The 12299-nt window shown below is 39.1% G+C and overlaps 1 protein-coding gene across 2 annotated transcripts; it reads right to left on the reverse strand.

Annotated features, from left to right (window-relative positions):
• Positions 1 to 1467: 1467 nt before the first annotated feature.
• On the reverse strand, positions 1468 to 12288 carry pla2g7 (phospholipase A2, group VII (platelet-activating factor acetylhydrolase, plasma)). 2 transcript variants are annotated; one of them, XM_031295432.2, is made up of 11 exons: positions 12123 to 12288; positions 11215 to 11342; positions 9393 to 9543; positions 8249 to 8342; positions 8062 to 8130; positions 6036 to 6213; positions 5511 to 5624; positions 4585 to 4676; positions 3005 to 3175; positions 2772 to 2920; positions 1468 to 2201 (listed from the first exon to the last, which is right to left on the reverse strand). In XM_031295432.2, exons 2-11 carry the CDS (start codon positions 11308 to 11310, stop codon positions 2101 to 2103), a joined length of 1215 nt encoding a protein of 404 aa, XP_031151292.1. In that variant the 5' UTR covers positions 11311 to 11342; positions 12123 to 12288; the 3' UTR covers positions 1468 to 2100. The 2 variants fall into 2 exon arrangements, with proteins under 2 accessions (XP_031151292.1, XP_031151291.1); XM_031295431.2 differs by having other exon boundaries at positions 11970 to 12229.
• Positions 12289 to 12299: the final 11 nt, after the last annotated feature.

Consider the following 12299-nt stretch of genomic DNA (forward strand, 5'->3'; position numbering starts at 1 on the left):
TTTCTTCCTTGTTTGGTGCAGCTCAACTTTACACAATGTGTAAAGTTACATCTAGGCTTTTATTTTGGTAAGAATAACACGATCACTACCAATAACTAGTTTTAGTCAGCTGGTATTTCTACTACCAAAAATCTAATTCTGATGGTATTTAATGAACATTACATTTACACTGTCAGAATTTCAACATGTTAAATGTTGCTTCAATCGCAACTTGCATTGTTTGCAGAATTTGAAAATCCACATTGCCACACTTTGAAACCATCCCAGTGTCTCATGATGAGGATGTGTGATGTTTGGTTTGAGGTCTGGTGCCTGTGGCCACAATGAGGGTATGTACTCCTGTCCTGCTGAAGAATGTTATGTTGGATTTCAGTAGTTGGACCAGGATGTGTTAAGTTGGCTTTGTTTCATTGAAGACTTTATAAAATATATATATATTACTCTGCTACACTTGTAGTAATGGTGTGGTTTCTCTAGGGTTAGGCATCGTTAGGATTGATTCCGATTCTTTGAAGGGTGGAGTTAAAACGGGGTCACATGCTTATTTCACAAATAACCGGAACGTTTTATTTTGATTCAATGGTGGGTTGCAGTTTTACCGGGCTTTTTCAACGTTAAATAAAGCCACACTAGAGCGCCGCTTACTGTGGCTCCACGGCTGCAACACAAGCGCCTGGCCGCTACGGAAACCAAAACTTGTGCATGTTAAATTTGGAACCCATGATCAGATTTGCAACCAAATCTTCCAAACGATTCCAATAAAGAAACCATTCCACTGGAATCGTAATTTTTAAAACGATTCCAAATAGGAATCGGCTCTTGATGCCAAACCCTACTGCCTGGTGGTTGTTTGGGGTGAAAGGTATGTGGTTTGTTGACTGTCCCCTGAATGAAGATATTTGGTACACAATAAACTTTTTCAATAGAGCTTAACAGTGTAGTTCTGGAAGTAAAAATCCCATTCATTTTCTCCATAAGGATTTTGATTATTAGCCATAATGTCTAAACCATCCGAGGTAGACTTACCATCAATTACGAGGTTGTGAAATGATGGTTTATGCCCCTGTAGAAGCCACAAGTCTGTATATCATGTACTACACTACCTACAATCCTAAGTGTAACGGCAACGTCCGGTTGGTGAAACTCGCCGTTACCATGGAAATGTTTACAGTACCTGCAGCGGCTAGTGAACTGCTACCACTGAAGTCGATTGTTTATCTACATTTTTTGCCGAATCACGTCTTATGGTCCCTATTTATCGTGTAGCTGGTTGGCTTGGTTCCAGGCTTAAAGCCTTTTTATAGAAGTATTTTCTGAAACGTCAATGGATGACGATGCACACTGCCCTTATTACACTGAACAGTTCTTTATCAAGGCAGTTTGTAAGCCTGTAGTATTGTAGACGTTAACAATGAGTAAGCAAACCTGGAAGATGAAGCCACTTAAATAAATGAGCAAAAAATGTATTTGTATACAAACCAGATTTATTCAATTTTTGTCATGGCAGATATTTCAGACGGTAGGTGTAGAAAAGTAGTAGAGGTCTGACGCAGGTTGAGCAGTACTGTGAGCTAAGGCGCATTTTGTCGCAATGCAACCTTTTAGTGTTTGGAAGCTTTTAATGATGCTGGTTTACTTGTGTAGCCGCCCCTCTGTTGAATCAATCAATTCATATCAGATCATATTCAATCACATTGATTGGTTGGATACATTTCTCATTATAGGTCTTGTTCCATAATCAAACTGTAATCATAGTGTAGCTCGTCTCTGTCTGGAGGTCGTAACAGCCTTGGAGACGTGCAGTATTTGTGTGAAATAACATTATGTTCATATACACTCACAGATGAAAATGAGAAATTGCTAGTAAGTAAAGAACAGTGAACAGAAGTGTTCAGCAACATTCAGGCCTTGTGATCTGTCAAGGAAAAGAAATCTATCCTGCTGATGACGTAGAGATGATCTTCTCTAGTTCCAAAAATGTTTTCCTTTTTCCGTTTTTTTTGAAATGCCAAGTAGGCCTGGCTTGACATTTTAGGGAACGTTGTGCTGACTCCCACGCAGGAGGCGGTCCCAGCTACATGCTGCAGGACATGACGCGGTTCAGATGGCAGACTGAAGGAAAGTGACATTAGTTCCTTGAATGAGGTGATCATCTTGGCCGTCAATCAGAGGGTCCCACTGATTAAAGTTCTTCTCTAGACCTGCAAAGTCCAGAATTAAAAAAATGTGCATTTGTTTCAACAAATTGTCAAAAAAAAAAAAATATATATATATATATATATATATATATATATATATATATATAAAAAAAAAACATGGATGGTTCCATGCAACGTTCTTTAGTGTAAAATAAATGATCAGTTCAATACTTTCAATTAATTTGGGTATTTAATTCGATTTTATAACAATTGAAAAAAATTTGATAGGTTGAAAAAAGTGATAAAAATGCTTCAAAAACGTAGGGAAAAAAACAAAACTTTTAAAAAAAAATCGACCATCAGAAAAAGTGACAAACTTCAGAAAGACAGAAAAAAATTCAGAAACGATAACAAAAACGTGAAAAGAAAAATCGAAAGACCTCGGAAAAAGCTTCAAACGTCAAAAAGCCACAAAAGTGTTGGAAAAGGTTTTCATTTTGACCCAGAATGACAAAAAGATGCGTGGTCGACGGGAAGTCAACACGAGGGTTAACAAATGATAACAGACTTATGATAAACCGGCGAGATAATAGAAATGAGTGGCAGCGATTGGGAGCGCTTTCTTGTTCTTACCAAGATGGCGTTGCAGGAAAGCTAGTGTTGCTTTGTTGCTGAGGTCTAGGGCGAGCTCCGGGTCGATCTCTCCCTTCAGCTTCATCAGCTTGCCGATCCAGTTGCCCGTCAGGAAGGTGAAGTCTGGGAAACTCTGGTGGACTGTGCCTCTGATGAATGGAAACATCGCCACAAAGTCAGGAATTTTTTCCATCGAAATCAACACGACCCGACGTTATCTCTGTCCGTTGTACCTGATGGTGATCATTTTCCTCTGGATGACGGCTGAATCCAGCTTCTTCATGCGGCTGATGTTCCCCGCCCACTGAAACTTCTCCGAGTTGATGAAGAAGATCGGCTGTTTGACCCGGGGAAAGATCTCGTCATCTAGAGGGTTCATCCAGGCGTCCAGCGCTACGCCGCACCTGATTAGAGACAGTTTTCAGGAAAGGTTTTTTTTTTTTTTGCAAAAAATACTGTAAATGTATCATTTGAAGGGAGACACTACAGAACACACAAACATTTTCAATTTTGAGGTTTTGGGCTATTTTGCTTCCATAACATGTCTTCTTTCAGACTAGTGGAAAAAAAACTTCTAAAATACACATTTAGGTGTATATTTTACTTCACTTTGTCTATTTGCGCCTGTAGATTTCTCCCAAATTCACCAAAAGTTAGCATTAGATATAATACTAAGATATTAGATAATGCCTCATTTGCATATTTAAACATTAACATTTCAGAAAACGTAATACAAGAAAATAATTGTCTTAATGTCACTGATCAACTGGGCAAGTGTCATGGTATCCGTCAGGTAAAACGTTAACCCTAGTCACCTGTAGTGTCTTCAAAATGTCTGAATTTTACAATCCATATATTTAAAGGCCGTTTGTCAAAATGAGTTTTTCTCAGACTCTGAACTAGAAATCTCCACTTCAGTAGCACATACAACATTTTGCACATTTTGCCTTTATTTATTCTGAAGGTTTTCACAAAGGGGGTTGTTCATAGATCATTTATAGACTGATTTATGTAACATTTTATACCTAAAACATGCCGAACACAGCTGTTGACTATTTTCTAATTTATGGAGTGATAAAGGGATTTCCAAAATTCCCTCGGTAAAAACCTTTAACTAACATGACAACAAAATTAAACAAGAATTTTTGAGCCTGGCTTTATCCAATGTTCAGATTTCTGATCTGCAGATGAGCACATATTTAACAACCGAATGCCTCATTTGCATATTTAAACAAACTTTCTGAAAACTTGAAATACAAAAAAAAAAAGTCTTCATGTAAGTAATCGAGTGGGGAAGTTTCATGGTGATATGTTATTTAAAATATTTTTCCAGCTGAAGTGTCTCCCCTTAAAGCTTTAGTCCGTAACGTTTAATATTAGTGAACGTGCGTTATGTTCAAGACATTACCAAATGAGTTGCTACAAAGCTAATTAAGACTTTCAGCTCCACAACTCTCTCTGTATTTCTCAGTACGGCTATGTTCAGAAGATTGTGGCGTCCGCCGACTTTCCCGCGCAGAAAGTCGAGTGAAGATAATGACCTCTTCTGACGAGTCCATGTTTTTTTTTAATCCTCCGTGTCCTCCTTGGCTACTAGCAACTGCGTGGGGGAGGGGGCCGCGGCGCGATCACGGAAGGCTTGTATCATGTGGACGTGCCAAAAGTTTGGTTGTTACTTAGAATTCCTCATGGGGGAGACAAACTACGCACTATAGCTTTAAGAGAACAATGTTGTATCATATTCCTGCTTCTCTGAAACAAGGGGATACTGTATGATCGTTGAGATCTGGATGTACATTGTGAAGCCACATACTTGAATTTAACCTCTTTGCACAGAGCTTCAATCACTGTTGCTCCACCGAAGGAATGCCCCATCACTGCTATCCGACACAGATCCATGGAGTTCTGTTGGCCAGGAGAAGAGAGGAAATGGACAGTCACATTCTCGTATACAGGCGGCCGCCGTCTTGGGAGCTACTGTCTTTCTAATAAACTGTGCGTACACGTACAATGTTCTCAATGCTTCGGTTAACATTTAGGGACCCTCATTATGCTACCGTTGAAGTGTGGTGATATTTTGAGCCTTTTTAGTGGTATAAATAGCGATTTGTTTTTACTTTCCCTGTGCCCCGAATACTAGCGTTGTAAGCTAATCAGCGGTCCGCGCTAGCTTATTTCAAGCTACAAACACATTTGATTAGCATGAAAACATGTCCAAGAGAACAATAGAGTGGGTACACATCTGTTATTAACCCCTAGGTTCATTTTGCGCCGGAATTGTCCTGTAATTGCAGTTACAAAAATGTACTTGCTTTTTAACCATTTTGTCATTCAAACGTCTCATGAATGAAAAGTGTTCTTAGTTTTACCTGAAGTTGGCGGTGTTATACACCTGAAAGAATTAGATTACAATGATTTGTAAGACGTTTTTCCCATTTTGTTGCCTTATTTTTGGTTTAATTTCCCCTGTGGAGACTTGCAAAGGGCTACGCTAAACAAATGACAACTTATCTACTGTGATCTAGAACACAAAAATACCCCTATGTTCCCATTTTTTCGGACATGATCCAACCTGTATTATCTCTAGCTTCCTGTCTTATTCAAAATTCTATACTGTCATTGTTTTGTCACTAAATCTTGTGTGGTGCTGCCTTGTTGGATGCTTTTAATAAAAAAAATTTTAAAAAACAATCTGATCTCTGTGAAACTAGACCAAGGTTTGTGTACAGGTTATACTACCTCCAACGTCGTCCAGTCAAACTGTGTTTGCAAAACATTTTGCACTGGTGTCCCTGAGTTGATTTCGATGAGTTTATCCAGAGCCAGAATGCATTCATCTGCTCTCTTTTTCACCTGGGAATGACACAAAGGAGTCCCACGGGTTAGGAACGAGAAGGCGAAAAGGAAACGCTAAATATTGCCACGTTGCCACATAAATCCAAGCCTTTTAAAAAAAACAAAGCCAATTTAATGGAGTGCATTATTTAAAAAATGATGGGACAGCATAGATGACATACCAAGATAAAAAAGAGAATACGCTGACGGAACAAGGATGTGGTTACATTGGAACATCGGTGTCATGCAGCATATCGGTTACTGACGTGTGCATTCCAGCTACAACCCACATTGTCCAAAAGAGGAATAAAGTCTCCACCTCTTAGCTTTTATACGACGACTGCTGACTCGTATTATGTAGAGAAACAGGGCAAATCGGGTTCAGCTCCCAAAGCACAGGCGCCCAATCAAAACGTAAATTCTTCTTACCTGTTGATTTCGGAGGGGGAACTCTCTCTCTCCGTGCTTCAGACCCCTGTAGTACATCCACTCTCTTACCAAGTTGTCTTCCTGAGCCGAGCCAGGTGTTTTAGGCACATTCTTCTTGTTTGCCTTCTCTGACTCGGTCTTCTCACGAAAATAATACGTGGCTGAGGCCGACTGGTCTCTGCATTAAAAAAAGAAACGCACAATGCTGCAAAATTAGAAAGAAAAGTAATATATAATTATAATATTGTTAACTGTCTGGTTCCCACTTCTCAACTCGCTGTTTTTCTTTGTCAGATATGAATTGAAATAGAAATTCTTAATGTTTTAGACTGTTAGTTGAACAAAACAAAAAAGCAAATTGAAAAAACCTCACTGCAACTAGATGAAAATAACTTCCTTTATGTTACTAGGAACATTTGGGTTTTTAGCACAGGCTAACAATGTGGTGAAATTTGAGATGAATATAACTTCCTTTATGTTACTAGGAAAATTTTGGGTTTTTAGCACAGGCTAACAATGTGGTGAATTTTCCAGAAACAAGTTGTTGGTAGGATGAGACAAGAGGAAAACTTGAGGTCACAGGTCGGGGGCTGAGAAGATCTGTTGGGCCATACTCCGTCACTAAACCGCTCCTGTGTTCAAGTAGGAATTGAAGTCTGTCTTATCTAGCATCTGTGTTTGCGGAGCCTATCACGTTATCGAATCACGTCATGTGACCTGCGTATTGATTTTCCGTTACTAGTTCTCTCTTTGCCAGACCTTCCTCCACAGTGCTGCAGAGGAGGGTCTGGCTAGTCCACACAGCATTCCGGGATGGGAGGAAAAACGGGCTCTGGTTTATTGGCATTTCTTTAAACCAATCACAATCGTCACTGAGGCTAAGCGCCGGACAGAGCCGCTGCAAAATAGCCTCGGGAAGAAACTTGTTTTGGTGGAACGTGCGTACGTTCAAAAGTAGTTCTAGTCGTGCGAGAGAAAACTCAGATCGGACAGATAGTCTAGCTAGCTGTCTGGATTTACCCTGCAGAGATCTGAGGAGCAGTTAACCATAGTCCTCAGAAATCAACCGGAGATTAGAACGCCAACACAAAGAAAGCGAAAGGAAACGGACATCGGTGAAAGGACATACATCTGGCGGAATTTCCTGTGGCACCGGAGCAGTCCCGGAAGTGGAACGTCGAGGATATAGACTACAAGTTCTCCATCTCTCACACAAACTCAAACGCCAACCCGGGCTCGAGCTTGTGTTTGTCCTCATTCACACTCGCTGCCAAAGTGAATGCCCTTTTTTCCTAGGAGCTCAGTTAATAGAATTGAAATTCTTCCAGACTGTCGTGGTTTTTTTGTGGAAACGGACTAAACAGACCAATGTGACTGCGTGACAAAAGCACAGCTGGCTGAGCGACTGGACTGACCTCTGACCATCACTGCTGTCTCACGTCACAGCTGTGTGGCCTCGGTCACAACACTAGCATGTGCCTTTTTTTTTTTTTTTTTCCCCCCTGTGGCTTTAGCCTGTAACCAGGGATACCACTTCCACCCACACGAGTGACGGACTAGCTGTGGCCATTATGTTCATCTTCGTACGGTCCCCTTGTGTCTACACTGAAAAGAAATGTGATGACCTGGTTCGTACCATTGTCTGCACACCCTTTCCACTCCTACTCCACAGATAAACAGACAGCCGCTCGTAGAAGAGACCTCTGTTATTACTGTCTGACGGGCTAACAGTCAACTGGAATCTCCTCAAAACTTCAGCAAAATATCATCTAACAGTAAAGCTATATTTCTCTCACTATGCGTGGTCACAAAGAAGGTCATTATGAAGAACGGGATCACTTTTAATACACGTAAACACTCAAATGTTCAGTGTGCATGTTGTCAGCCTACAGTTGGAGTATATGTCCAACAACCCTGCTATAAAAAGCTTCCTGTTTTAATGAAATAAATGCTGACATCAACATGAAGATTCAGCTAAAAGCCAACTGTAATTAATAAAAAAATAAAATAAATCTTGTATAAATACCTGTGTTCCACGGACGCCACAATAAAGCCGTGCGAGGCCAACTCTGCACATATAGCTGAATACAAAGTCCTAGGAAACACCAAGGAGATACAATTAAATGACAACTTCGTAGTATCTGAGAAGTGAGCAGAACATCCAATTCATAAAGAGTTAGTACTGTAGCAGTGTTAGAAGGTACTGTGTATACCTAAAAGCTCCAAGGCCATGGGAGAAGATGACTACGGGACATTTGACATTTGATTTAAACGGAGCATCCAAGGAGGCTGGAATCTTGAAGGACCCTGGAACAAACAAATGACAAAATAAAAGCTTTTAAAAGCACAATGGTTTTTGTACAATTTTAGTCCGTTTACTAGACGTTATAGAGACTTTAAAATGACTGATGTCGTGTTATAGATTCAGGCACCGTTCAGGCAACTGCTGGTACCCATACATTTCTACAGCGTGAACATGAACCTGTCTTGCAGAATTGAAACTCACCAGAGTAAGGTCATTTAGAACTGTTGTGGGCGCCACTTCTGCTTTCATTGTTGTCAAAGTGATTCTTGCTTGGCAATGTTACTTGAAAGTGCAACAATAACACAACGTTGACAACAAAAATACAAATGACATGGCACAAGCCAGTTTCTAAGCAGAGCTACAAAGATGAATCGATTAGTTGTCAACTTTTAAATTAGTCGCCAACTATTTTCAAAATCCGTTTGAGTTTCAACATTTTCTGATTCCAGCTTCTTTAATGTGAATATGTATTGGTTCCTTCACTTCTTTAGGACAGTTAACTTAATATCCACATTTTTCACCATTTTCGGACATTTTATAGACCAAACAACTAATCGCGAATATAATCGACCAATTAATCAACAATGAAAATATTCGTTAGTTACAGCCTTATTTTTTTTTTTTTTTAGATAATTTTTTTGGCTTTTCCGCCTTTATTAGATAAGACAGCTAGGTGAGAAAGGGGAGAGAGAGGGGGGAAGACATGTAGGAAATCCTCACAGGTCGGATTCGAACCCTGGACCTCTGCGTCGAGGCATAAACCTCTCGGTATATGTGCGCCTGCTCTACCCACTGAACCAACCCGGCCACTTACAGCCTTATTTCTAAGATGATTTAAACACTGTATAGAAATGAGGGGGGGACCAACGTCTGTTTGGAAGGAGTGGAAGCCATTCAAAACACTCTGGACCATTTTGAGTGAGTAATTAATAAATAAACATTTGTGATAAATGGACAAAAACATGCAACAAAAAAACATGTAGTATGGTAGAGGAAAGAGGTGTAAAACACATTTGAAATGTTCTGCACATTAGGAATTGGAGTCAAATTACCAAAGAGGTAGTTGAAAATCTTTTCACCGAGAGTCCTGTTGATGTTCATGAAGTCCGTTAGACCGTTAAAATACTCCTTGCACGGTACCCAGTCTGGTCTTTCTGCTTTTTCAGTCGTTTGACAAGGATAGTAAAGCCGGAAGAAGCTGCCCTGTTAAGCAAACACACAGAAAAGAGAGAAAACAAGTTGAATTAGCTTGAATGCAGAATTAAGCACACAAATACTAACTCTCCCAAATATCCTGCTCACAAAACGCGTGTGATTATATGTTTTTTGTGTCTCTTTCTCATGCTGAACTTTGAAACACTTCTGATCATCGCTGAACTGCATTTAGCTTATGAAAAAACATCGGTTATCTGAACTGCTGCGAGAGTGACTAATGAATGTTGTAATGGAACTGTTGATCATCTTCTCATTGCTGCTGACTAAACAGTTTTATAGCTGCTAGATTAACTGTAATCTATGACAGTACAGCATAGAGCCAGATATGCTGCCTTTGTCCATTTTACATTCTTTTTTTTAATGTACGGTGGCTTTAAACGGTGCTGAAATTCAGTAGCATTCTAGATAAAACATATTTCTCATGTTCACAATGAGAACGTTTTTTTTCTTTTTCTTATTTTGTTATTTTCTTCTTTATTTTTTCTTGCTGATATTCTGGGTTATTTTATGGATTGTATAGGAAAGCCTTTTTTGGTTGTTAATTGTGTGAGTAACATAATGTGGAATGGACTGGTGTAAACGTGTATCATGTTTTAGTCAATTACACATTCACACAAATTGTCATGCTTTTGTCATTATAATAGTTAACCAAAATAAACTATGAATTTAAGTAATTCTATTTAGTTAATATACCCCATTTCAAAATGTGTCTCTTTTTCTAATTTCTCACTTTATTTTATTTAGGGAAAGGAAGGCCTCTGCTACATTACTTACAGTCATTCCCATTCAAAGCATAGCAAATTCATCATTCATCTATCTAAATCAAAAGTTACACATTTACACGTACAGACCAAGTTAACATATGCTCTGTGGTTAGATGTGTGCTTGTGCTTTAACTAGGGATGAATGATTTGGGGGGAAAAAATTACGATTTTTCTGCCAGATCAACGCATTCTCACTCCCATTGTGTAAAATACGGACGCTTGGTCAGGTTTCTTTGGCGTTGATATTGACCCTAAAAGTCTCCTTTAGCGTTATATCTAAACGGGTTGGCCAGATATTGCGTATACGATTTCGATTTGATTTTTTAAAGTTTAGCTAAAGCTTGAATATTCACTATGTTACAGATTAAACATGTCATGGAGCTTTATAACATGAGACACCATCAAAACTGCTCTAAATTCTTATGTAAGGATGAGAACATAGGTATGAACTGCCAGCAATAAGTGTTTTTCTTTTAATAAGCATGGAACATTGAACAGTCAAACACAGAACATTTATCACAAAAACTAAAGTTATAATATAAAAAATAATTCCAGAGAAATATCCATACTTTCCTGTAAACTGAAATGTCTGCTATATGCCTCAGTTCAATAGCAGCATCTACATGTTGCACCTTCTACGATCATGTTAAATAAAGTAAAACTAAATAAAATCCACTGACAATAGGACATTTTAGCAAACAATCTGTGCTATGTAACATTATTCCAGCATTTAGCTTATGAAAAAACAGTAAATCTAATAATAAAAAGAGGAATAAAAAATAAACTAAATGTTACACCAAAACATTCAACTAAATATTGCACATTTGATTAATCACGCTCTTTCCGATCACGATTTCGGTTTGAAAACGATTCATCGTTCAGCCTTAGCTTTTACCTGTGCAGTGTGGTCCATCATGAAGTCAGTGCAGCCCACAGCATTAGGGCCCTTGGCTGGAGGGATCCCAAGATGATTACTGCAGGAGTTCCCCATGGCGAAGAAACCGAGTGTGTACCTCCTCAAGTCTGTCAAATACAGAGACGCTTGTTTGTTCGATTGAAACAATCATCCTTGACAGGAAGCAGTGGCAATAACCTATCAAGGTGCATAGTCATCACAGGGATAACATGACTTGGCAAAAAAAAAACAGGCAATCAGACTATTTCTGTACAGCTAAATGCTGTACTGATTGCTGATGGCAGATTATGAATACAGCTCCAATTTGAACACTTTAATTGATTGAACAGTATCACAATGCTTTTTCCCCTTTCCCCCCACATTATTATTAGTGAGTTTTACTTTTGTTAATGTATGAGAAATTATAGTTTATTGTTGTCAACTAACAAGTATGCTGTTATCTTCTTTTGAATGAATATTGAGTGTTTGTATGCTCCATGTTTGATTAAGCAAGAACCCAGATATGTAACTTGTTCACATGCTGGGTCTAGTTAGCGGCGTAAGGTTAACCGAGTAGTGATTAGGCTAGAAACTTGAACATGACATACTCCGGGGGTTAATAATCACTGATGTGTGCCGAAGTTCACTTCTTAAGTTTAACAACCATACGTAAACAGCTTGTTTTCAACTAGCTATAGCTGTTAAAGAATGGTGTATTTACGCTATCAATAAAAATGTGGCGTTTCAGCCCCTACCTGCCCTTGCCCAAGTACTCTTGACGAAGGTTAATAACTGTACAAATCCTCCATGAGACAACATCGACCTCAGTTCAAAAGCGAAATATTCTTTTTAACAGACGTTAGCTGTTTGCCACAAAATATAACTATTTCACAAAAAACGAGACCTACCGGAGATACGGAAGTTGTTAGGTACCAATGTTACTACATCAGTTTCGCAACATTACCACGTAACTAATTTGAATTTCTTAGATAAATGCACCGGTACAAGTCACTTGGGAGTGGTTAGTTAGGTGTGTAGATGACAGTGTTGGTGTGACAAGCCACTATTAGCATGGGAAGGGCTAA

This window comes from Sander lucioperca, chromosome 9, assembly GCF_008315115.2.
Source record: "Sander lucioperca isolate FBNREF2018 chromosome 9, SLUC_FBN_1.2, whole genome shotgun sequence".
NCBI classification, from domain to species: domain Eukaryota; kingdom Metazoa; phylum Chordata; class Actinopteri; order Perciformes; family Percidae; genus Sander; species Sander lucioperca.